The sequence below is a fragment of the Tachysurus fulvidraco genome, chromosome 1 (genome assembly GCF_022655615.1).
Source record: "Tachysurus fulvidraco isolate hzauxx_2018 chromosome 1, HZAU_PFXX_2.0, whole genome shotgun sequence".
Classification (NCBI taxonomy): domain Eukaryota; kingdom Metazoa; phylum Chordata; class Actinopteri; order Siluriformes; family Bagridae; genus Tachysurus; species Tachysurus fulvidraco.
The window spans coordinates 22,244,493-22,268,089 of NC_062518.1; the positions used below are offsets into that span (position 1 = coordinate 22,244,493).

Genomic DNA, 23,597 nt, shown 5'->3' on the forward strand with positions numbered 1-23,597 from the left:
CGGCCAGGCCCAGCAGCTCGCCGGTCATCACCAGCAGCTGACACGCCTCACTCAGCTTACACAGGAGCTTGCCGCGGCTCTACAAGGGCTACAAGGAGCCGCCGCCGCACCAACTCCCCCAACCCCAGCAGCGGCTCCCCAGGCAGGAGGGTGCCGGGGCTTTCTGATGCAATGCTCGCTGTTCGTTGCGCAGCAACCAACCCTGTACGCTACAGAAAACAGCCGTATAGCCTTCGTCTGCTCCCTGCTCACGGGTAAAGCCTTGGATTGGGCCACCGCGGTGTGGAGAGAGAACGCCTTCCCCTCGTTCGCGGCATTCCTCACCCAGTTTCGCACGGTCTTTGACCATTCCGCCTCTGGGGAGAGCGCGGAGGAGCGCCTGCTGGCCGTGTCACAGGGCGATCGCACCGCTGCGGAGTATGCCGTAGCGTTTCGCACCCTCGCCGCCGAAGCAGGCTGGGAGGAACACCCACTGCGACTGCTCTACCGCAAGGGTTTAAATCCTAACCTCCAAGCTGAACTGGCCTGTCGAGATGAGGGACGGAGCCTATCTGAGTTCGTGGATCTCTCCATCCAACTGGATAATCTCATGCACTCCCGGCGAGCCCGAACCCCTCTGCGCACCGTCACACGCCCCGCGCGCACCGAATACCCCGAGCCCATGCAGGTCGACTACACGCGCCTCACGCCGGAGGAACGAGAGCGCCGCTTCCGCCTCCACTGCGGAGAACCGGGACACCGACTGCCAACCTGCCCAACCCAACCACCGCAACGACGGGATAACCCGGTGAGTTCACACTCCGTACCCCCCCGATCGTCGAACTGCGCGCAAATTAGTGTACGGCTCGAGATTCACGGGCAGAGTGTTGAAGCCCTTGCAGTCGTCGACTCAGGTGCAGCTGGCAACTTCATGTCTTGGGATTTTGTTCATACTCACAACGTTCCAATAATTCCCTCTGTGTTTCCCTTAGCAGTGGAGGCGATAGACGGACGACCATTAAAAGAAGGACGCATCACACACCGCACCAAAAACCTCATCCTGCAGGTGGGGGACCAGCATCAAGAGTGTCTCTTCTTCCACCTCATCCACTCCCCCCGACACGCCCTCATTCTCGGCCTACCATGGCTTCGACTCCACAACCCGACCATCTCCAGGACCGATCTGCGCATCACCGGCTGGGGCAGCACTTGTGACACACACCGCCGGGACCCAATGGAGCCGTGCCAGCTTAACACCACAGGCACCGCGCCAATCACCTCTGACATCTCCAATCTCCCCGAAGAGTACCTAGACTTTGCGGAGGCGTTTAGTAAAGTCAAGGCCACGGAGCTGCCCCCACATCGCGCCTGTGACTGCGCCATCGACCTACTGCCAGGAGCTACACCACCCAGGGGGAGAGTTTATCCCCTTTCACAAACGGACTCTGCCATGAACGAATATATCCAGGAAGAACTAAAGAAGGGTTTCATTCGCACTTCCGTGTCCCCGGCGTCATCAGGTTCTTCTTCGTTAAGAAAAAAGACGGGGGCTCCGACCCTGCATTGACTACAGAGCCCTCAACGACATGACCGTGAAGTTTCGGTACCCCCTGACGCTCGTGCCGTCAGCTCTGGAGCAACTCCGCCGCGCGCGGTATTTTACCAAGCTCGACCTCCGCTGCGCGTATAACCTCATCCGCATCAGACAGGGGGACGAGTGGAAAACCGCCTTCTCGACCCAATCAGGCCACTACGAATATTTGGTCATGCTGTTCGGCCTATCGAACAGCCCAGCGGTCTTCCAATCATTCATTAACGATGGGTTCCGGGACATGCTCGACCGCTGGGTAATTCTCTACATCGACGACATTCTCATCTACTCGGAAAGCAAAGAGGAACTTATCAGACACGTGAGGGCAGTGTTGCAGCGTCTCATTCAGCACCATCTGTACGCCAAGGCGGAGAAGTGCGAGTTCCACCAGACCTCAACGTCCTTCCTGGGGTACATCATCTCGGCAGAGGGGGTCGCCATGGATGACACTAAAGTGCAAGCAGTGCTGCGGTGGCCCAAGCCACAGACGATCAAGGAACTACAATGCTTCCTAGGGTTCGCCAATTTATACCGCCGCTTTATCCGTGGCTTCAGCACCATCGCGGCACCTCTCACCTCGATGACAAGACAAGGACCCGCTTAACTCACCTGGTTACCGGAGGCGCACTTGGCATTCAGGCAGCTGAAGGAGAGTTTCACCTCAGCCCCGATCCTCCACCACCCGGATCCGAACCGGCCATTCACCGTCGAGGTGGACGCCTCCAACACGGGAATCGGCGCCATCCTTTCCCAGCGTCAGGGACCCACCGACAAAATGTTCCCATGCGCCTACTTCTCCCGTAAACTGACCCCAGCAGAACGGAACTACGACGTGGGAGATCGCGAACTTCTGGCAATAAAAGCAGCGTTTAAGGAGTGGAGGCATTGGCTGGAAGGCGCAAAGCACCCATTCACAGTCCTCACGGATCATCGTAATCTGGAGTACCTGCGTTCTGCCAAATGCATGAACACACGCCAGGCCCGGTGGGCTATGTTCTTCACCCGGTTCCAATTCACCGTGACGTACCGACCGACGTAAGAATGTCAAAGCCGACACCCTGTCACGCATGCACCGAGAGTCGGTCCAACACAAACCCACCGAACCGATCCTACCCGAGACCCGCATCCTAGCCCCCGTTCAGTGGGACATTATGACCGAGATCACCAACGCCCAAACGCAACCTCCAATGCCCGGCCCGCAAAACGTACGTGCCAGAGCACCTGCGTACTCGCTCCTGACCCTACTGCACACGAGTCGGGCCTCCGGCCACCCCGACGTAACCGCAACAACCCACCTGGTCCAGAATGAGTTCTGGTGGCCTTCGCTAAACGCAGACACACGCAAGTATGTTCACGGCTGCGCGGCGTGCCACGCCTCCAAGGCTTCTCATCAGTTACCTGCGGGCTTGCTGCAACCTCTGCCTATCCCCCAGTGTCCCTGGTCTCACATCGCGTTGGACTTTATCACAGATCTGCCTCGATCCAACAACTACACCACCATTCTGACCGTTATCGACCGATTCTCGAAAGCCTGCCAGTTAATCCCACTAACCAAACTTCCCACCGCCTTCGAGACCGCGGAGCTGCTATGCAACCAAGTCTTCCGCTTTTATGGCCTTCCAGAAGACATCGTCTCGGACCGAGGTCCTCAGTTCACCTCACGGGTCTTCCACGTTTCGCTGCTGAAACCCGCCGTTGAGCCGAGGGAGGATCCGGAATCCACCACTGCTCCGCCCGCGCCGCCACCGCTGATGGTCGATGGCGAAGAACCAGGTCCGTGAACTGCTCGACTCCAGACGCCGAGGGGGCCACTTAGAATACCTGGTCGATTGGGAGGGGTTCGGCCCGGAGGAACGCTCATGGGAGAAGGCAAGGGACATGTTGGACCCGTCGCTCGCCACCGAGTTCCACCAACGGCACCCAGAGAAACCAGCGCCCCGTCTACGGGGCCGACCTCGGCGTCCTGAACGTTTTCGCGTCGGGAGCCGCTCGCGTGGGGGGTGGGGGTGGGGGGGGTCGGGGCTCTGTCATGAGCAACGAACCACCGCGGGAGCGTCGCCCTAGAGACGCGTCTCCGGAGTACTAGCGCACTTCCGCACTACACTCCCCATCAGCCACCTCGCCTCCTGATTACTCCACCACCTGTCTCTCATTCCCATTCACATAAATACCACGCTTCTACTCCATACCGGTGCGAGGTCTCGACTTGTGTTACTACAGTCATTCTGAGCGTTTTCTGTGTTCTGTTTTTCCGGTGATTACTCTGCTCTCTCTTCCTGACTCTTCTGACTGTTTGCCGCCTGCCCCGACCTTTTGCCTGTCCCCGATTCAGATTCTGCTCTCTCTTTGCTATTGTGTTTTGCCGGTTCTGACCCCCGCCTGTTTGACTCCGATCTGTGGTTGTACTTAAATAAACTCTGCTGCGAATGGATTCCCAGCAGTACGCCTCCTCGTCATTACAGCAAGCTTCTCAGCACTCCTGGCATCTTCACCATTTTAGGCAGCTTCCCTTATGCCTCCTCGTCTCCCACCTACTTCTCCCTCTCCAGGATGTTCTTATGCTTATATTGACTAGGCCTTTCATCAATAAACTTCTTTTGATCCATGTTTCTCTGAGTGATTATTTCATTTTAATTAGCTTATCTACTACAGCTAAGGCACTTAGGCTTAATTGATTATGTGCTATAAAGTCTGATTTTAATACAATTTAGATTCAGGTAGTTAGATTGAGTGATTATATTTTTACACTTTATCACACACTCTCCTTCTCTCAGATTTTTCTCAACACTTCCCATTACAAAAATAAAATAAGTTTTTATTTTATTGCATTACTTGGAGATTAACATTATTCAGGAAAAAACTTTACACAATTCTCTGAATTATACCTTACATAATTATTACTATTATTAAATAAACAGTCATTAATATTTTAATTCAAAGTTTTTAATATTAAAACGTTACTATAAATTAACATAAAATAATATACAATATTTATGGTAATATATACAGTTTATTGAAAAAATTGGCTGTTCTTTCTCCTCTTCCTCTTGAGTGTAGGAAAATGCTGAAAAAAGAAAAGTAGACATGCACTGATAATTATATTATTTCTTTGATATATAATGATAATTACCAAATTTTAATTACAGTTTATTATGTTATAACAATATTATACTATTATTGCTTTGGTCTTAATAATTATGATATTCCAAAATTGTCATTCCGCATGTATTCTATTCAGCAGATTTCTATTGAGCAGATTTAAGAAATTCAATCATTGCAATGTGTGTGTAATGACTGCAGAATAAAATTGTGTAGCCTTTGTCTAAGAATTATTGTGTGCATCAGAGTACTTACCACGTCCTGGCCAGCTTCCCTCGCATGAAGTACAGCTGCAATCTGATTGACCTGCACACACACATGAAAGACAGTAAATTGACAGTGTTTCATATATCTGATTTGTGTATGATGATTGTATAAGCAAGTTGTTGTTGTTGTCCTTCGGCTGCTCCATGTTCAGGGACGCCACAGCGGATCGTCCGATCCAGGTTTTGATTTGGCACAGGTTTTATGTCTGTTGCCCTTCCTGACTCAACCCTCCAATTTTATCTGTGCTCGGGACTGGAACTGAGCGTTAACTGCTCATTGGCTGGCTTGGTTTTGTGCCAGTGAGAGCACAAGATATGATTGAATAAGCAAGTGATATACATAAATGTGAGTATGTGTAAATAAGTCATTAGTGGGTGTGGCTTTGTTTCCACACAAGTAAAGCTAACTCATAACTGCATGAATCAAACAAAGCACAATTTATATATTGCTAAACATCTAGACAATTTACTAAAACATACAAAAACAAAACATAGAAAGAGTAACCCCCTCTATGTGCGTGTTTATGTATGAGGGTGTGTATGTGTACACCTACATGGGCATGCAGACGGTTGGGCTCTGCAATCAAGTTGACCAGGTCATAGTTGTTCTCTCCTTCGATAACCAACCTGGTTATATGTTTGGCCCTCGTCGGGTAGATTTTCTCCACAAGGGGAAAAATGTACTCATCTGCGCAGGCAGACAGACAGACAGACAGACAGACAGAGGCTGCTGCTTTGTCTTTTGTTTGGTTTGGCTCCATATTCCAAAAGCAAGAGGAGTGTAAAGTAGACTGTATACACTGTTGTATTTAAGGAAACACTTCTCATGCTGTGAGGAAGTGTATTTGAGCTGTATTTGTGTGTGAGCTTGTATATGACTGAGACTCACCCAGCATCCTGATCTGTTCATCCAGATCAGCTGACTCCAACATGTAGATTGTCAGCGGCTTCCGAGCTGGTGCAGGAACAGCAGACTGGGAAAGTAAAAGATGATGATTATTATTATTATTATTAGTAGTAGTAGAATTAGTAGTAGAAAAAAATAGAATGAATTAAACATCATAGATGTAGTTAATATATTATAATATATTGCGATATTAAGCAAAAATGTTGTGTTATTGGTGTGTGTGTGTGTGTGTGTGTGTGTGTGTATGTTTGAATCTGTTTAGCTGCAGCACTGTTCAGTACCTCAGACTGGGAAATAAAGGAGCCTGTAGACAGAAAAAAACATAATACAATTCAAGTTAAAATACATTGGGGGGGGGGGGGGCAAGGATTGTCACCAAACAACATAGGAAATATTTAATTGTGAAAATAAAATCGATTCTTAAGTCAAGCTCATCGATTCGGTTCAGTATTTTTACTGTCATTTATACCTATGTCAAAGTTCGCTAGCACGGTAAGTAGCATTGTGCTAATTCACGTCACAAGAGGATCTCGCTTAGATAGAAAACATTAGACTGTAACACGGTGTAATTTAAACCTGCTTTATTGTAAAAACACTATGAAATTAAAGTCACATTCTCTTATCGTGAGCTGACTGCGTTTGGTCGGGAGGTGAGCGGAAATTCTTTGTGTGTCTTTTAATTCGGATGTAGCTCCGTGCAGCTCAGTGTTGTGTTTGGATTTAAACGGATATAAACAAGTTAAAGAAAAACATCAAACACGACGGATATGACGTGTGCACAGGTTCAAACAGGGCTCGCGAGATGTGGAAAAAAGCTATTATTAATGAATTATTAAACAAACTGTAAAAAATAATAACGCTATTATGATTATTGTTATTATTGGGTTTTTTATATACATATACATTATCATATACAATGGAAATGCATGTTTATGGATAAGCCACACTTGTAACGTCGCGGGTGTCTGTCAGGCAAACTCGCGGCCACCAGCACGCCTCTGTATAGACTCTCGATCACAAGCTGCAATTAGCGCAACTCGCGACACCTGTGCATGCCGCTATTTAAGATGCCGAGTTTCGGCGCTCGGACATAGTCTGTGCCAAAGTCGGCGTGTCAATACGCATCAGAGTGTATAGCGTTCTAAGAGGTTCTATATTGTAATATAAAAGTATATATAAAAGCTCAGTAGGATTTAGGAAAAGTTTCTACTTGTAGTTCAGCACGGTAATCTGTAATATAGCAACTAAAAGCTTATAAAGAAGCATTTTGTTTGTTTTAGAGTGGTAATGTGTATCAGAGCGCAAAGCAAATTAACCTGAAAGGTAATTGTTGAGTAAGAAGTAACCGCTTCTGTGTTCATCTTTGCGCCTTCCTGGCGTATCGATAGTTTCAGTCCGATGATTCGGGGAGCAAAGACTCCGTGATGCGAACCCCGCTTGGGGTGTTCTCCGTCACCCAAAACATTTCACCTTCACTTATTTTGGTTCATACAGGTAGGTGTGTGTGTGTGTGTGTGTGTGTCCATGATTACAAGCTAATCCCTGCACTTTTCAAGAAGATGTCAATTAAGTGTAATAAGTTCAAATACAATTGCATTAAAATTACAGGAAATAATGTGATGCTCCCATGCAGTGTTGGGCAATAACGCATTACTGTAATGCAATTACTTTTGACAGTAATACTCTAATGCATTACTTTTTAAATAAAGTAACTCCGTTAATACATGATGCGTTGTCCGTTACCTTTTTTAAATTAATTAATTTTGTCTGAAGTGTATCCTACAGCCTAACCTGCACTGTAAAAACACAAAAAATAAAAAAAAAATCCCATAAAATTTATGGTAAAAATCTGGCAGCTGTGGTTGCCAGAAATTTACTGTAAAAATTAGTTGAAACGTTTTTTTGTTTTACGGTACAAAGAGAATTTTGCCTTTATGGTAGATTTCTGGCAACCACAGCTGCCAGTTTTTTTGTTTACCATAAATTTTACATTTCACTTGCAAGTATTTACATCATAAGTGAACTGTAAAATTTACAATAAACTGGCAGAAAAATGAAAGTTGATCAATTATTCAGTAACACCCAGAACTGGTAAGGAAAGCAAATATACCTTTTTATTTTAATACCACAAACATCTACAATCCCAACTATATTCTTTTCCTTAAAACAGCAGGGAAATGTATTCCAGAATAAAAATTAAATTATTACAGTCTTTACCAGAAGGGAACATTCATTAATCTGATCAGTATTCTATGCTCTTAATGGCATGTGGTTAATCAAGGAAATACAAGAAGAAAAAAAGTTATTTTAGCGACATTCAATTATTAATGCAAAAGTATGTCACTGCTTAAATAATTACTGGTATAGTAACAAACATACCATAAGAACAAAGCAGTATATTGGTAAAATGTACAATTCTAAGAGGACAGCTCACACATTCAACATCTTCCAGTATAAATTTGAAAAGCATCCTCACTGCCAACGATTTCCTCTGACATCTGTCAAACAAATTTTGTCCAACCTTAGTCTGTTCTCCATTCGTGATCAGTAAGGTCTGCTATGAGTGTAAGGACTCTGGGACTTTTTTGTTTTTTCTTGACTCAACTTTGGTTCCCTTCTCTGGATTTATGCTGAAGAAGCACCTACAAAAGGGAATGAAATCACTCATTTTGTTGATCACAAATACATAGAATAAAGTACACCAAATTACTTCACAAAAAAAAAATTATAGTACAAGTACATATTAAGTAAGCAGTACAAATCTTCACTAATGATAAATATCTAACATGAGCAAACAAAAGACTTCATTTTTCTAATCGAAACAATGTACAAAGAATGTTATAAATGTTTTCCCATTGCCAGTTAATTTTAGTGAATACATTATCTTATGTTAACAAATGAGAAATTACTGTGAAGTGCAATTATGTGTTAAATGGATTAATGCCTACCTTTTTTATGAATTCCAGAGTAGAACCAAGTTCCAAAGGGTAATGAATGTTTAGACTTGAACTGTACAATCTGATGGATTGTTTGTACACCGACAGCGAAATCATTGACAGATCTCGTGATCGATCAAGTGAAATACCCCGATAAACCCAGTCGACTTATAACGTCGCACAATCACTCGAGATAAAAAAGGGTTTCATTTGAGAAACCAGACGCAAGTAAAAAGGTTCAGGGTTGTGTATGATAAACGTGTGTTATTTCCTGATTTCACAACTCTCCCTTACAGGTATTGATACCGATACTGTTTTTTTTGTTGTTGTTTTGTTTTCTTTTTTGTAGATATGTATGTATGAATGTCTGTATGTTGTTCATTTGATTGCTGTAGCCGTACAGTTGTGAGCACTTGTCAAGGAAAAATATGAATGTGACTTTTTCAACAGGAGGCTGCAACTGCCCTTTTCATGTATTGTATGTGGACCTAGTAATAGTGGGAAATCTTATTTTATCAAAATGCTGCTGGAAAACTGTAAAGAGGTATTGTCCAAACTTCCTGAAAATATTGTATGGATTTATTCATGTTGGCAGCCTTTGTACGATGATTTGATGAATAAAATTAAATAAAATAAAATTATTTTGGTTAAGGAATCCCTGATTCTTTGTGTGATGATGAAATGTTTCCCCCCAGCAAAACAAACTTGGTGGTAATAGATGACTTGATGGAATCTGCGAGTAAAAATGAGGAGGTGGAAAAAGTTTACTAAAATACACACATCACAGAAGTCTGAGTGTCATATCTGGTTCAAAATTTGTTTTTTCAAGGCAATTCTAGTAGAACAATCAATTTGAACACCAATTACATGGTTCTTTTTAAAAACCCTAGAGATAAATTACAGATCAGTGTGCTAGCTCGACAAATGTATCCGGGTGACAGGAAATACTTTTTAGAATGTTTTCAAGATGCAACCACCAGACCGTACAGTACGTTTTATTTACTCTAGGATACATTTTTTTCACAAAAGACACAACTGCTTTGTCATTTCTATTTAAATCCTTGCTATACATAGACATAATACTATTAAACTTGTAACCTTTAGCTCTGTGACACAGAAAATATACACAATGCTGTCCGCAACAAACTGAAGTAAAATCTTGTACTTGAACAGGGTTATATTTTATTTCACGGCAGTTCTTACTCAAAAAGGATTGAATGGAATCAGGAAAGAGCGCGCGGTCCGGTCTGTTTCCGTAGGAGTCAAAAAACTCCCAGGAGAACTCGTTATTAAGACATAACGCTAGCCAGTGCTCACCCGGCATGTGTCTCGGATGTGTATACACGATGAACATGACTGGGAATTTTCTCAGATGGAAGCCACAACCCCTTGGAATATGTTTTCTAGACGGCGGCAGCTTCTCATAACATCAGTTAGTTCTATGGTATCCATAAGTTACTGGTAAACTACGAGTACGTTTCTTCGGTTGCTTATTTCTAAAATGCTGTCAAAACTAACAGACTATTAGATTCACCGTTCTCTTTAGGGTCTGTCGAAATCTGAGTTCCATTCGCATGTTCCCTGATTTTATTAATGACGGGTGTTGACCGCAGTCGTTGTCAGGATTCAGATGATTGCAAACAAAGTATAACCACGTGAATACTCTGTTTATCGCCAATGCCTGATCTTTTAATTGCTTTTTAATTGCTTCTAATGCTAAAATTAAAGAATAGAATTCACGAACCGCATTATTGGATTGGAAATCGGGTTGAAATGGTTTGCAGGATATTGAGTACGGTCTACGTACAAAGCTACAAACTCTGCATCATAGTGTTTAAAATTAAAAGGGTTTTTATTGTATGCCTCGCTGAAGGCGTCGTTATCCACCATACCAAATATTATGGTTTTAGGCAAAGGTCCGAGGAAAAGATTCTCTTGAACAAATGCGACTCTCAGTGGCCAGACTGAACATTTTCATAGAAACTCTCTAAGGAATATTTAGCTGTGGCAGAGAGCAACGCATGCGCATGTCCGAGTTTCACTGACGGTGATACAGAAACTTTCTTCACGAAAAGAGATGCGTTGAGAATTTTCAGAGCAAAATTGATGTTGCCTTCCTTCATTAAGCAAAATTCATCTTTACTTCGAACCATTTTAACCCTCAAATCGTCGCTGCTCAGTAAAAGTTTATCTTGAAAAAATATATATCTGAGTGAATGTGACCAATGAGGTCAAAAGTGTTGCTTTCAGCACTAAACTGAGCCCTTTGTTTAAGACCTTCATTGCGATCTGCAGGGTCAGTGGCATCCATATATCTCGCTGTGTCTTTGTAGAATAATCCTGCACAAAATTGTGTTTCCAAGGTGTCCCTTCCATAGTTAAGGAGATTCAAAAATTGCTCGGTACGGATATATTGAGAAATAAGGCAATCACCCAGCATTATATTAACTTGTGAAAAAAGAGAAGCTATAAGATAGTTAACAACCCCCACCTTTGTGTCGTTAGCTATATTGGTGCCATCAGCGTTCATGATTTTACAGGCAACATGAATAAATGTATTGTTCAAATCCAGGTAATGTTCATTTCCAGCCACGAAGAACTCCAGAGGACCGTTGTCTGTCAAAGCAGAAAGCGGGGGTATTTCGATATAGGTGTACTTTTCAATACTTGTCTGCGTATAAGGTAGTGTGAAAATATCCAATTCGGACTTTGTGCACTCCTTGGATAGTCCGTGTAAGAGAGCCATGATTTTAGATAAATTTCAACAGCTTTCTTTTTTGAGAGACAGGTTGACGCTTGTTGACTCTTGCCTCGTTCTTTTTAACACTGGTCTTAGTTTTAGTTACCCTACGTCTTTTATTAGGACTCACGTGTCGTTGTCCTGGGGGTTTTTTGGATTTTCCACGTGAAATCAAGGTAAGACCCGACCCGTCCTAGTTTCAGTTTTGTGTTTTACTGATAATGCTGCTCATAACATCGCCAACAACACTTTTTGCTGCCGTTTTTAAATGAGGTTTGGCTATAGAAAATCCCTTTTTGAGGAAAGGAATTGCCATTCTAAACAAGCCTCTGAATAATCCTCCTAACCCCGAACCATACATGGTGGGGGCTCCTTGAAATCCCGGGAGTCCATTTCAGGCTTGAGCAACATAATAATCTATGTAGGTCTGTGGGTTAACCTGTTCTCTCATTTTTTTTTTAAAAAAAACCAAAGGAATGTTTAGCTGGTCTGAAGTGTAGTTTAGCTATAAACTTCCCGTAAGTAAAAGATATGTGTTTGTTCTGATCTGACTTGACTGATTAAAATATCTGTAATGTGGTTCTTGATGAGCGGCACGTAGTGTGGCTTATTGTATGTGTAACCCCCTTTTCACCCACGATCGTCTCCTGAAACATAGGCAATCACGGCCCGTAGCGAATACCACCTGACTAGCTAGTTATTTAGGGTTAAGCTACACTATACATAATGGCGCAGCAGGAGCCTGGATTCTCAGCGGTGGAATGGTGAACTGGCTGATCTCCTTGTACTTATGTAGAATTACAATAAAACCCAGAAATAGTACTTGAAGTGACTAACGAAGAAACTCTATTAATATCCAGTAGCGCGGTGCCTCCACTGGTGATTACTACACTTACTGGTAGTGAGCAGTGCTTAATGTATCACCAGAACATTAAAATACAGTAGCTGTACTATATCCTAAACTTGGTGTGTGTGTGTGTGTGTGTGTGTGTGTGCGTGTGTGCGTGAATGAGTTGCCACTACACCCAGTTATAACAACATATAAACAAATAAGAGTTTATTATTTATCTCCTGCAATAATCAGACTGCAGAATCAAGGCCAAATTCCAAAAAATATAAAACATCAAACTTATCGTTCGTAAGGCCTTCGAATGACACAAAAGGTCGTGCAGAACAATACTTTTAGGTTATCAATAAAACAACAAATGTAATAGTTCTCAAGGTGCTTGTCGTTGGGGCCCGTTGGTGCACGTGATACAACTCACCAAGCTGAAGTGTTCAGTGGCTATTATTTAGCTTCTCACTCACTACTTCCCGGTCCTCTGATTCACAAAATGTCCGTCCTCACGGCCGAAGCGATGTCTCGTGGTATCCTTTTGCCCGCGAAACTCCAGTTCACCAAATGTGGCTCACAATCCGTGTTTTAGCACGATGCTCAAACTCGTGTAGCTAGCTTGTGTAGCTAAGCGTTGTTAGCATATTAGCATAAGCTGCAATGTACATGAAACATCCGCTGTTCGCCGGTGAGACCGCGATGTTCGCGACCGGCTCCACACAGTCTATAGAGTCCAGAAAAATGTTATAACTCAAATAGTTAGAGTTCCTTTTCGTTATCAAACAATCCCCTTTTTTTATATATATATATATAAATTTCTCCGGCTCGCCCCTCGTGCGCACTTCAAGACTCACCCCGCTCGCGGGCTTCCTCCTTTTTTCGGCCCCGCCCCCCATGCATTCATTGGCGGATGCTTCCAATTGACTCGTGAAACAAAAACTTGATTGAATGATATACACATAGTCCCACATCATATCAGATGCTCAAAAAAAAAACCAAAGCATTCATGTACATTAAAGCAAATGCAGCAAATAAACATACAGTGCAACAAAATTGACAGTTAAATACTGTTTTCCATACCCCTACTTTACAGGTGCTTACACCATCCCCCCACCAAAATACAGCATGTCCACATGCTGAACAACACAATATAACCAGGTGAATGAGAGAACAGAGGTAACAATCAACAACAACAAAAAAAAACTCATTACCAGATTCTAATAGTCAAAGACTAACCCAGGGTGTAATGGCATGGGAAATGCATGGCAAAAGTAGAGGTGTGTGTGTACATGTGTCGCAAAGGGCATTTAAATTGCACCACCAGGGATGAGACCTATTGTAATCCCCTAGACATGTTTCCCTATACACAGCACAATGTTTTGAAGCTAAAACTGGAGTTTGGTTTTGCTCTCCCAGCCTCCCATAAGCCAATCGATCAGTAGGCTTCTTTTCTCTGGCTGACCTACGAACTAATGGAGGAACTGAATCTGTGGGATCTACATCTAAGCAAGTTAACAAGGGAGCACGAGCACAGCTACCATTTCGATCTACATCTGCTACAGTTTCTCCAACCTCAGTGTCTGATGGAATGTCTGTCAGGCCACTAATTTCATGCTCTGCATTAAAGCTACTTGAGCCAGTGGAGACACTCGGCACCGGTGAATTTGGTTCGGACTGTGCAATCAAATCAGTTTCTTTCATGGGAACGTTTTGAACTGTATCTTCTGCATAACACCCAAACTCCGAATCAGAGTCTGAAGAATTTGTGTCATGGTGACTTTCAGGCAGCAGCATTTTGGGTTCAGCATCTCTACACTTCGCTCCGATTTTACGCCTTCCAACTCTAGAGCGTGGCGCAGGCAAGGTGTTGCCAACGGAACTCAATCTAACCTCCTGTCCAATAGGCAAAATATGATTTCGGTGTAACACCTTGACCGGCTCTCGGCTGTCAACAGGGTTCAGCCGGTATACAGGAAGATCTGCCAACTGACAATCCACCACATAGGGACAAGAGCTCCACCTATCTGCAAGCTTGTTTTTCCCTTTTAGACTAAGATTTCGAATCAAAACCCAATCTCCTGGACTTAAACTGTGGTAGCGAACTTTCTGATCATATCGCTCTTTATTGCTCCGATTCATTTTGTTTGCGGTGGCTTGAGCCAACCAGTAAGCAGCTTGCAGCTCTTTCTTCATATTTGCCACATATTTCAAGTGAGATGTGGGCGACAAGCCATCTGCAGATACACCAAAACAGACATCCACAGGCAACCGAGCTTCCCTACCAAACATAAGATAGTATGGTGAATACCCAGTAGCCTCATTAGGAGTGCAATTATAGGCATGCACCAAGTGCGCAATGTGCTGAATCCAAGTAGACTTTTGCCGTGACTCAAGAGTGCCCAACATATCTAACAAGGTCCTATTGAACCTCTCAGGTTGAGGGTCACCCTGTGGGTGATAAGGAGACGTCCTGGACGTTTTCACCCCTAACATGGCCAACATCTCAGCTACCAACCTACTCTCAAAATCCCTGCCCTGGTCTGAGTGGATACGATTGGGCAAGCCATAATGAATGAAATATTTTTCCCACAGTCTTGGCCACCGTGGCTGCTGTCTGGTCCCTAGTGGGAAAGGCTTGTGCATAACGGGTAAAATGGTCAGTGACGACCAACACATTACAGATATTTCGACAATCAGGCTCAATCGAAAGAAAGTCAATGCACACCAAATCCATAGGACCCGAACTCTGTATGTGGAAAAGAGGAGCAGCACGCTGAGGCTGATTTCCTCTTGATGCAACGTTCACAACTTCTGCAGTATTTCTCGGCATCAACCTTCATACGCGGCCAGTAAAACCTATCACGCGCCAATCTGTAAGACTTATCGAGACCCAAGTGCCCGATGTCATCGTACGATAATTTGAACACAAGGCTGTGGAACTGCTTAGGTAGCACTAACTGCTTAACACAGCGGTCACCCTGCTTAAAAGTCCTATACAGCAGTCCGTTGCTAACTGACAGCTTTTTCCAATCCTTTTTAAAGGCCTTAATATCTGGGTGTTTGGTCCGAAAGATACCAACAGGCTTCTTAAGGCTAACAGCTTGCCATACCTCTCCTATAAATGGATCACTCTTCTGGGCTTCTTGAAGTTCACTCAGACTGACAGAGGGCAGAGGATCAGGAGACACTCCTGTAGCCTGACAATATGCCTTTGGAATAGCAGATATGTGACTTCCCATGTGATCAACAAGGCACAAAGGGGAAAATTGGGCCGCTCTCTTTGCGGACATAATCTGACACATAGCTCGAACACCAGGAGCTGGAATCTCCTGCCACTCATCATCAAGTGTCAGGCTGGAGTGAGGGCGTCGTGACAGTGCATCAGCATCCAGGTTCCTTCGCCCCGGCCTGTACTTCAAGTTGAAGTTGTAGGTGGACAATGCTGACAACCAACGGTAACCCGTAGCATCCAGCTTTGCCGACTTGGTTATATACGTCAGTGGATTGTTGTCAGTTCTGACCTCAAAATCAACCCCATAAAGGTAATCGTGCAGCTTATCTACAATAGCCCACTTCAAAGCTAAAAACTCAAGTTTGTGCGCTGGATAATTTCTCTCTGATGGGGAAAGACTGCGACTGATGAATGCTACAGGGCGCAACCCTTCAGGGTGCTCTTGGTACAAACACCACCAAGACCATCCATGCTTGCATCCACATGCAACACATATGGAATTTGGGGGTCTGCAAAAACCAATACTGGAGCCTGGGTGAGCCTCAACTTCAGTTCCTGAAAAGCACACTCACACTGGTCACTCCATCTGGGGCCAAATGGCTCTGATGGGCGGAAAACGGGTCTTGGGTTCACCCTTAACTGCAAGGTATGCTTCTTAACCGGCAGACAACCTTTCAACAGTTCGTTCAGAGGTCGACACAGGACTGAAAACCCCTTCACAAACCGACGATAATAACCACAAAAACCCAGAAAGGACCTCAACTCCGTCACCGTCTGAGGTCGTGGCCAAGACACAACCGCCTCAATTTTAGATGGGTCCGTGGCTATACCATCCTGTGAAACAATGTGACCAACATAGTTTACAGACGCCCTACCAAACTGACACTTATCAAGCGACACTTTGAGACCTTCCTCTCTCAAGCGATCAAGAACCTTTAGGAGCCGTTCCTCATGCTCTTCAAGTGTGCGACCAAAAATAATCAAGTCGTCCAAATACACTAGTACCTCCAGCAGATTCATGTCCCCGACAGTCCGTTCCATGACTCTCTGAAAGGTGGCAGGGGCACCACAGATCCCCTGAGGCATCCGTTCAAACTGATAAAACCCTAACGGGCAGATGAATGCAGTTTTCTCTTTATCAGCCTCACTCATGGGAATTTGATAGTAACCACTCGTCAAGTCTAAGACCGAGAACCATTTGCTACCAGAGAGACAATGGAGGGCGTCTTCAATCCGAGGAACGGTATACTGGTCGGGGACGGTTCGCTGGTTAAGTGTTCGGTAGTCAACGCACATTCTGACCTTACCAGATTTTTTTCGAACGACCACAATGGGTGACGCATATGGGCTCCTCTACTCAGAGATAATGCCAGTTTTCTGAAGTTCCCACAGATGTTTACGCACATCATCTATATCAGCGGGGGCTAAACGGTGAGATCTCTCTCGAAAAGGCCGCGGGTCCATTAGTCGAATCTCATGCGTGGTACTTTTTGCACAGCCAACCTCCCACTCATGACAAGAAAAAACCTCCCTCCGCTGTATCATTTTCTCACGTAAACATTGTTTTGCCTCTTCAGGCATAGGAGAGTTACCAAATTCAAAAGAGGAGGAAGATAACACATTGTTATCCCCCAAGCCATTCAGGGACAATACCGGCGGTATTGCCTCTACAGGGAATATGTGAGCTAGGGGACTACCTCTCTTTACCTGCACTTCCCTAGAAGATATGTTTCTCACTGTCACCCTGACACGATTAGAAATCACATCAGATATTGGATGAACTTCAGGTCTGATCTCAAGCGCCGAAGTAGTGAAACCATTTATCGTATTAACAGCCTGGTCCACAAGTGCCAAAGGCTCATCCAGTTTACCCGGAAACTTTACCAACCCGGGTAAGCGTAATACCTGCCCAGGCTGCAGAACAACAGGCTTACGATTAACAGACCATACAGTGCCATGCTTATCCTCCTTATCTTGCGAGACAGCAGTGTGTTTAATGGATTCAAAGGCCTCTCGCATTACAGGATGTATGGTTAGAGTGCTAAGAAATGCATCTCCTGCCTGTTCTTGACAAGACTGGAACAGTTTCCTTACTAAATGAGTGTTCGTGCCAACCAAAATGGCAATCCCCTCTTTTGCCAGCGGGTCAGGGCACACGAGAGCTAAAGTGTCTACAACTTGGGGAATACCCGTGAGGGCCGCAGTAAATTCAAGTCTTAGTGAAAGGTATCCATCGTAGGGGTATTTATGAGAGCTCAAACCCCATAATTCAAGACTATCCATTTTCTGTAAAGGTAAGTGTCTCAAATAAGTACTGTAAAAGCTACAATATAAAATAGTGACCTGTGAGCCACTATCAAGAATAGCTTTAGCATAGACCCCCTCTATTTGGACAGACACTTCAGCAGAGGGACCCACTAACCCATCTGGCAGGTGTGACAAACAGGAACTAGTTCGAGGGGGACACTGAGCGGAACGTGTCTTGCAGGAGGGAGCTCTGTGCCGTTCCTTCACCGAGCTCCAGGAAAGTTTCCCGGCACCCTTCCCTGGGTCCTTTTGAGCAGCTTCTGATTAACCAAGCGAAGGTTCTCCGAGCGAGTACAATCTCGCTTAAGGTGTCTGTCTTCCCCATACTTATAGCAGAAAATGCCAGATACCAAAGAAGGAACAGAAGGCCCAGCCCTGTCAAGGGCAACAGCCTCCGAAAAGACAGCTGTAGCAGGGTTTTCTAGAATGGGGCTCACAGCGTTCTGTGCAACACCCGCAGGAGTCCCCGTAGCCGTGCTCAAAAGTTTCAACACTAGCGTTGTCAGCTCCTTAATATTTTGCCTTAAACCGTCTACCTCAGATGCTACCCGAGTCAATGATGCCTGGGAAGCCCCAACAGCAGCAGTCATAGGCACCTGTGAAACAGCCGCAGTGGCAACAGAGGCTTTTGTACTCTCTCTAACACTCACCCAATGCTCTTCCTCTCTCACCTCTCGCATGAGCTGAGAAAAAGACGGGGGATCTCTCAAAGTGTGCATCATTCGTACACGCAAAGCCACCAGATTATTGGTGAGTGCGCCCTTGAACAGTTGCTCCAGGCGAGCCTGATCCAAACCAGTGGCATCCACTCCCCCTCTCAGAGGTGCACGGTGGAGCAGTTTATCCAAGCGATAAAGAAAAACAGACAGCTTTTCCCCCTCCTGCTGGAAGGTATGACGAAATGAGGCCATAAGGTCAGCACCACTCTCAGTAGAACCATAAGTAGTGTCAAGGACAGCTAAATAATCAGTAGCCATAGCACTGGAATTACTAACCTTTAAGAACCTGATAATATCTGCAGCAGGCCCCCGCAGACTCTCTACAATGTGCTGCCTCTTAGCAGCATCATTGCACTGCCACTCCATAATCATTTGTGTAGCCTGCTCCATCCAAACCTCATACTCCTCTTCGCCTGTAGGGACAGGCTTTATGCCCGAGAACACCCTCAGCTTCCTGTAGCTGGGCACATCAACAATCGGCTGGGTGCAGCGATCCACAAGCTTACCTAACGCATTTACTAATTCTAAATTAACATCTAACTGAGGAGATTTTACTGTTCGTAAAATGTTCCCTCAATTTTTTCACCATCATAGTCTCATAACTTATGTACAGGGGGATCTCTAGGGATCCGCTCAGAAATTGAAAAATATTCATCTGTAAAATTTTGCTCGTATCCTTTTTCAAACTGTCCTTTCGAACTGGCTATTCTAACAACGTCACCGGTTTTAAACTTGATATTTATTTTCTTGGGTTTTAACGACTGTAACCCATAAAGAGTTTTAAATGCTGTGAAAGAATTGGTTTCGGTGACCTCAGCAGGTTTCATTTTGATGCTGGAATGACGGTTGTGGTTATAAGCATGAACCATTTCCTGCACCCTGTCCGTGTATTTTCACGTGTTAAACGCTGTAAAATATCTCCACATCTTGGTCTTTCGTGTTCTGTTGAACCTTTCACACACTGCAGCTTTCTGACTGGTGCCCGTGGCAAAATGTATAATGTGTTTTTTCAAGTTTTTTCAAGTTTTGTTAAATTCTTTCCCTTGATCAGTTTGCAATTTTTTTGGGACTCTACCTTCCCTTAGAATGGAATCAAAAGCTTTAGTTACTTCACCGCCAGTCTTGTTTCGTAACACACGCACCCAAGCTTACTTGGATAAAATATCTATACACGTTATCAAAAATTTTGCATCATTACTTTCCGCCAAACTGCTCATGTCGACTAAATCAACTTGCCATTGTTCATCTATGTTTTTCACAAAAACCTTGTTTCTTTTAAACTTTGTAGACACCAGTTTATGAAGAGTGTATGCATCTTGCTCAGCTAACCAGTTTTTTTATCTCGTCATCATTAACTCTTTGACCGAGTTTCTCAACTATAGCCCTTTGCAAACTCTCAACACCTCCGTACGAGCCGGGGTCAGACGGCGTGTAATACACATTCTTCAACAGCCGCTCATTAATTTTGAAGTATCAAAATGTCAATGATCAAAACAACAAATAGTTTTAGGATTTTATTTTAAAAAAAGACATCATGAGAGAGTATTACAGGTCATATTCCATCAAGCTGACAGTTTTATTACCCTGACAGCTGCTATGCCAGCTGTAATTAGTGATATGAAATTAAAGGTTAAAGGTCAAAGGTCATACCTTCTGGTGTGGTAGATGTATGTCTTGACTCCAAGTAGTTAAAGAGACCCACTTTACCACCCCTTCTCTTTTCTTATTGTTTTAACACCATCGTGCTTGGTTCCCATAGACAGGTGACAAGTAATTAAAACAAGGACCTATGTTTTGTTGTTTTTAAATGGGGATTCATGACCCCTCAGAGGAAAGTAGTGTTGTTAAACAGGTCCATGTGTTTGATTGACTAGATAGAAATAGGTACTTAAAACTCGTGTTTGATCCGGGGGTGTTTTACAATAGGTTACCCCTCCCCTCAGACCGGATGGTTTTCAAATCAAGATTATGACACCTCCGTTGTGTTAGGAGCGTCTCTCAGTCTGATCTATAACGTCACGCGCATGAGAAGAAAGACGTGGGGAAAAAAAAAAGGAGCACACGCCCCAAACCCTCGAATTTAGTCATCAAATACCATATCGCCCCCTCCGCGTATAACAGGTGTGATTCATTGAACATAGCTATGGCTGTCTGTCCCGATGCACCAAAGAAAATGCGAAAACATACTGAGTCAAGTTTTGCAGAGATTTTAGAGCATGAATGTAGTGAGTATTGGGCGATGTCAAACGGATGTACAGCCGGCTTTCACTTTAATGCTGAATCAAACAACGTAACGCTTTTCAAGCTGTCTGTACCTGATCACAAACACTGGAGCAAAGCTACCGAGGCCGTAACTTTTGATCGGAGTGAATGGAGCAAATTTCATAAATGGTGTAAGGATTTTGACAACATTGTTAGAGGATTTTTCACCAGAGGTCTACGAGCATAAATGGTGGAGCGACTGTTCAACTCATCACCAAATATACTGCATTGAAGCAAGAAATCTTTCAAAGGATGAGCTATCACTGTATGTATCAACAATGATTTTCGGTGACTTCATGTCTGCTAAAAAAAGAGAAATACGAAGTGATGTTTGATCCAATCAGCTGGCACGATCTACAACGCTACTTTAATCAAATCGATTATTTATTCCGGAAAAAAGCTGAAGTCGATGACGGGGTAAGAGTACAATTAAACTTTGATGAGGAGTGACTCTGCCTTCCCCACCCTTCCGCCTTCCCCTCCCTCCACCTTCTTCCGGTACCTGTACCACCCACATCACACCCCGCTAAAAAAAAGTCTTTTAAAAACGACTGCATTTGTGTACGATGTATCAGCTGTTTGAACAACGACGAGTGAAAATGTCTCAGGAAATCTTACCTTACTTTTACAACTCACTCGCAACCTTGGATAAAGATGATGAGACGCGTTCCAGTTCTAAAGACAAAGAAAATACAGGTGAATCACTCGAAATAGAAATTTGACCTTTCAGCATTTAAATGGTGATGAAACCGACAGCTGTCTTTCCACCGCCGCTTTAGCGGTCATCCGAGATGTCATGGCTACGCTTTTGGACCGGATTATTTATGAAGATTTGAGAGATAACTGTCATGGATGTGCCATAGATCACCCGAGTCAACTCCAACATGCTTGTTTGTTTGAGCCAGAAGCCTACTATCTGCACATGAATGCCTTCAGAATGCTGAAAAAATTGTTTAAACCTTGGCTGAAATACACTCTGGTAAAGGCTCTGAAATTGTGTGGAATAAAACACACCCCTGGAAAAAATTCAAGGCATCGCTGAAGCTATCATATGCGACTGGCGGGATGAGCCTAACATCAAAAGTGTTTTAAGTGAAGCTAAAGGCAAAACCATAGAAATTTGCAGCGACAAAGTGTATGAAGATGTTGTGGATTACTGGACCTTTCACTCAGCTCTGGAGCCGCCCGAACCGTCACACACATGGGAGACTTCAAAGAGCGCCACGTCTATTCTGTCTCCGAGAAAGATCTGAAGTCTGAGTTCGCCTCTACTCGAATCCTATAAAGAATGTGTTCATCCACTAGAAAAACTCATGAACATCATATTATGTATCTTAACCCATATATCTGACGTGTGTGTGGTTTTTTTTTTGTTTGTTTTCTGCTCAGAAAAGAATGTTGATATTACTAAAATATTACACGGTTGATTTTGATGCAGAAATAAATAAATAAAAATTGTAACACTAGGCACATGATGTCTTTTTAAAAAAAAATCCTTGTTTTGATCATTGACATTCTGATACTTCAAAATGAATGAGCGGCTGTTGAAGAATGTGTATTACACTCCGTCTGACCCCGGCTCATACTGAGGTGTTGAGAGTTTGCAAAGGGCTATAGTTGAGAAACTTGGTCAAAGAATTAATGATGACGAGATAAAAAACTGGTTAGCTGAGCAAGATGCATACACTCTTCATAAACTGGTGTCTACAAAGTTTAAAAGAAACAAGGTTTTTGTGAAAAACAGATGAACAATGGCAAGCTGATTTAGTCGACATGAGCAGTTTGGCGGAAAGTAATGATGCAAAATTTTTGATAACGTGTATAGATATTTTATGTAAGTACGCTTGGGTGCGCGTGTTATGAAACAAGACCGGTGGTGAAGTAACTAATGCTTTTGATTCCATTCTAAGGGAAGGTAGAGTCCCAAAAAAATTACAAACTGATCAAGGGAAAGAATTTAACAAAACCTTTCAAAACTTAATGAAAAAACACATTATACATTTTGCCACGGGCACCAGTCAGAAAGCTGCAGTATGTGAAAGGTTCAACAAAACACTAAAGACCAAGATGTGGAGATATTTTACAGCGTCTAACACGTGAAAATACACGGACAGGGTGCAGGAAATGGCTCATGCTTATAACCACAACCGTCATTCCAGCATCATAATGAAACCTGCTGAGGTCACCGAAACCAATTCTTTCACAGTATTTAAAACTCTTTATGGGTTACTGTCATTAAAACCCAAGAAAATAAATATCAAGTTTAAAACCGGTGACGTTGTTAGAATAGCCCTTTCGAAAGGACAGTTTGAAAAAGGATACGAGCAAAATTTTACAGATGAATATTTTTCAATTTCCGAGCGGATCCCTAGAGACCCCCCTGTATATAAATTACGAGACTATGATGGTGAACAAAATTGAGGGAACGTTTTACGAACCCGAGTTACAAAAAATCATAATAGGTAATGACAGATCGTTCAAAATAGAGAAAATCCTGTCTGAAAAGATTCAAAACCGGAAAAAGGTCTGTCTGGTGAAGTGGGTGGGCTGGCCTGAAAAATGTAATTCCTGGGTTCCTGCTGAAGATGTAGTAAACATTGAACTTTAATGTTTAAAAAGACTCCTCACAATCATACCGATTAACTATAATTGATAACCATGGATGAGTGTGGATTCTATGTGACTCTTCCGAGCAACGCGTCGAAGGACATTTACCCTAATAAC

The 23,597-nt window shown here is 43.7% G+C and overlaps 1 protein-coding gene across 1 annotated transcript; it reads right to left on the reverse strand.

Moving 5' to 3' along the window:
• Positions 1–18,095: 18,095 nt before the first annotated feature.
• Positions 18,096–19,828, reverse strand: LOC113649278 (paraneoplastic antigen Ma1 homolog). Its single transcript, XM_047810045.1, has 2 exons — positions 19,810–19,828; positions 18,096–19,117 (listed from the first exon to the last, which is right to left on the reverse strand). Exons 1-2 carry the CDS (start codon positions 19,826–19,828, stop codon positions 18,096–18,098), a joined length of 1,041 nt encoding a protein of 346 aa, XP_047666001.1.
• Between the last annotated feature and the right edge of the window lie 3,769 nt (positions 19,829–23,597).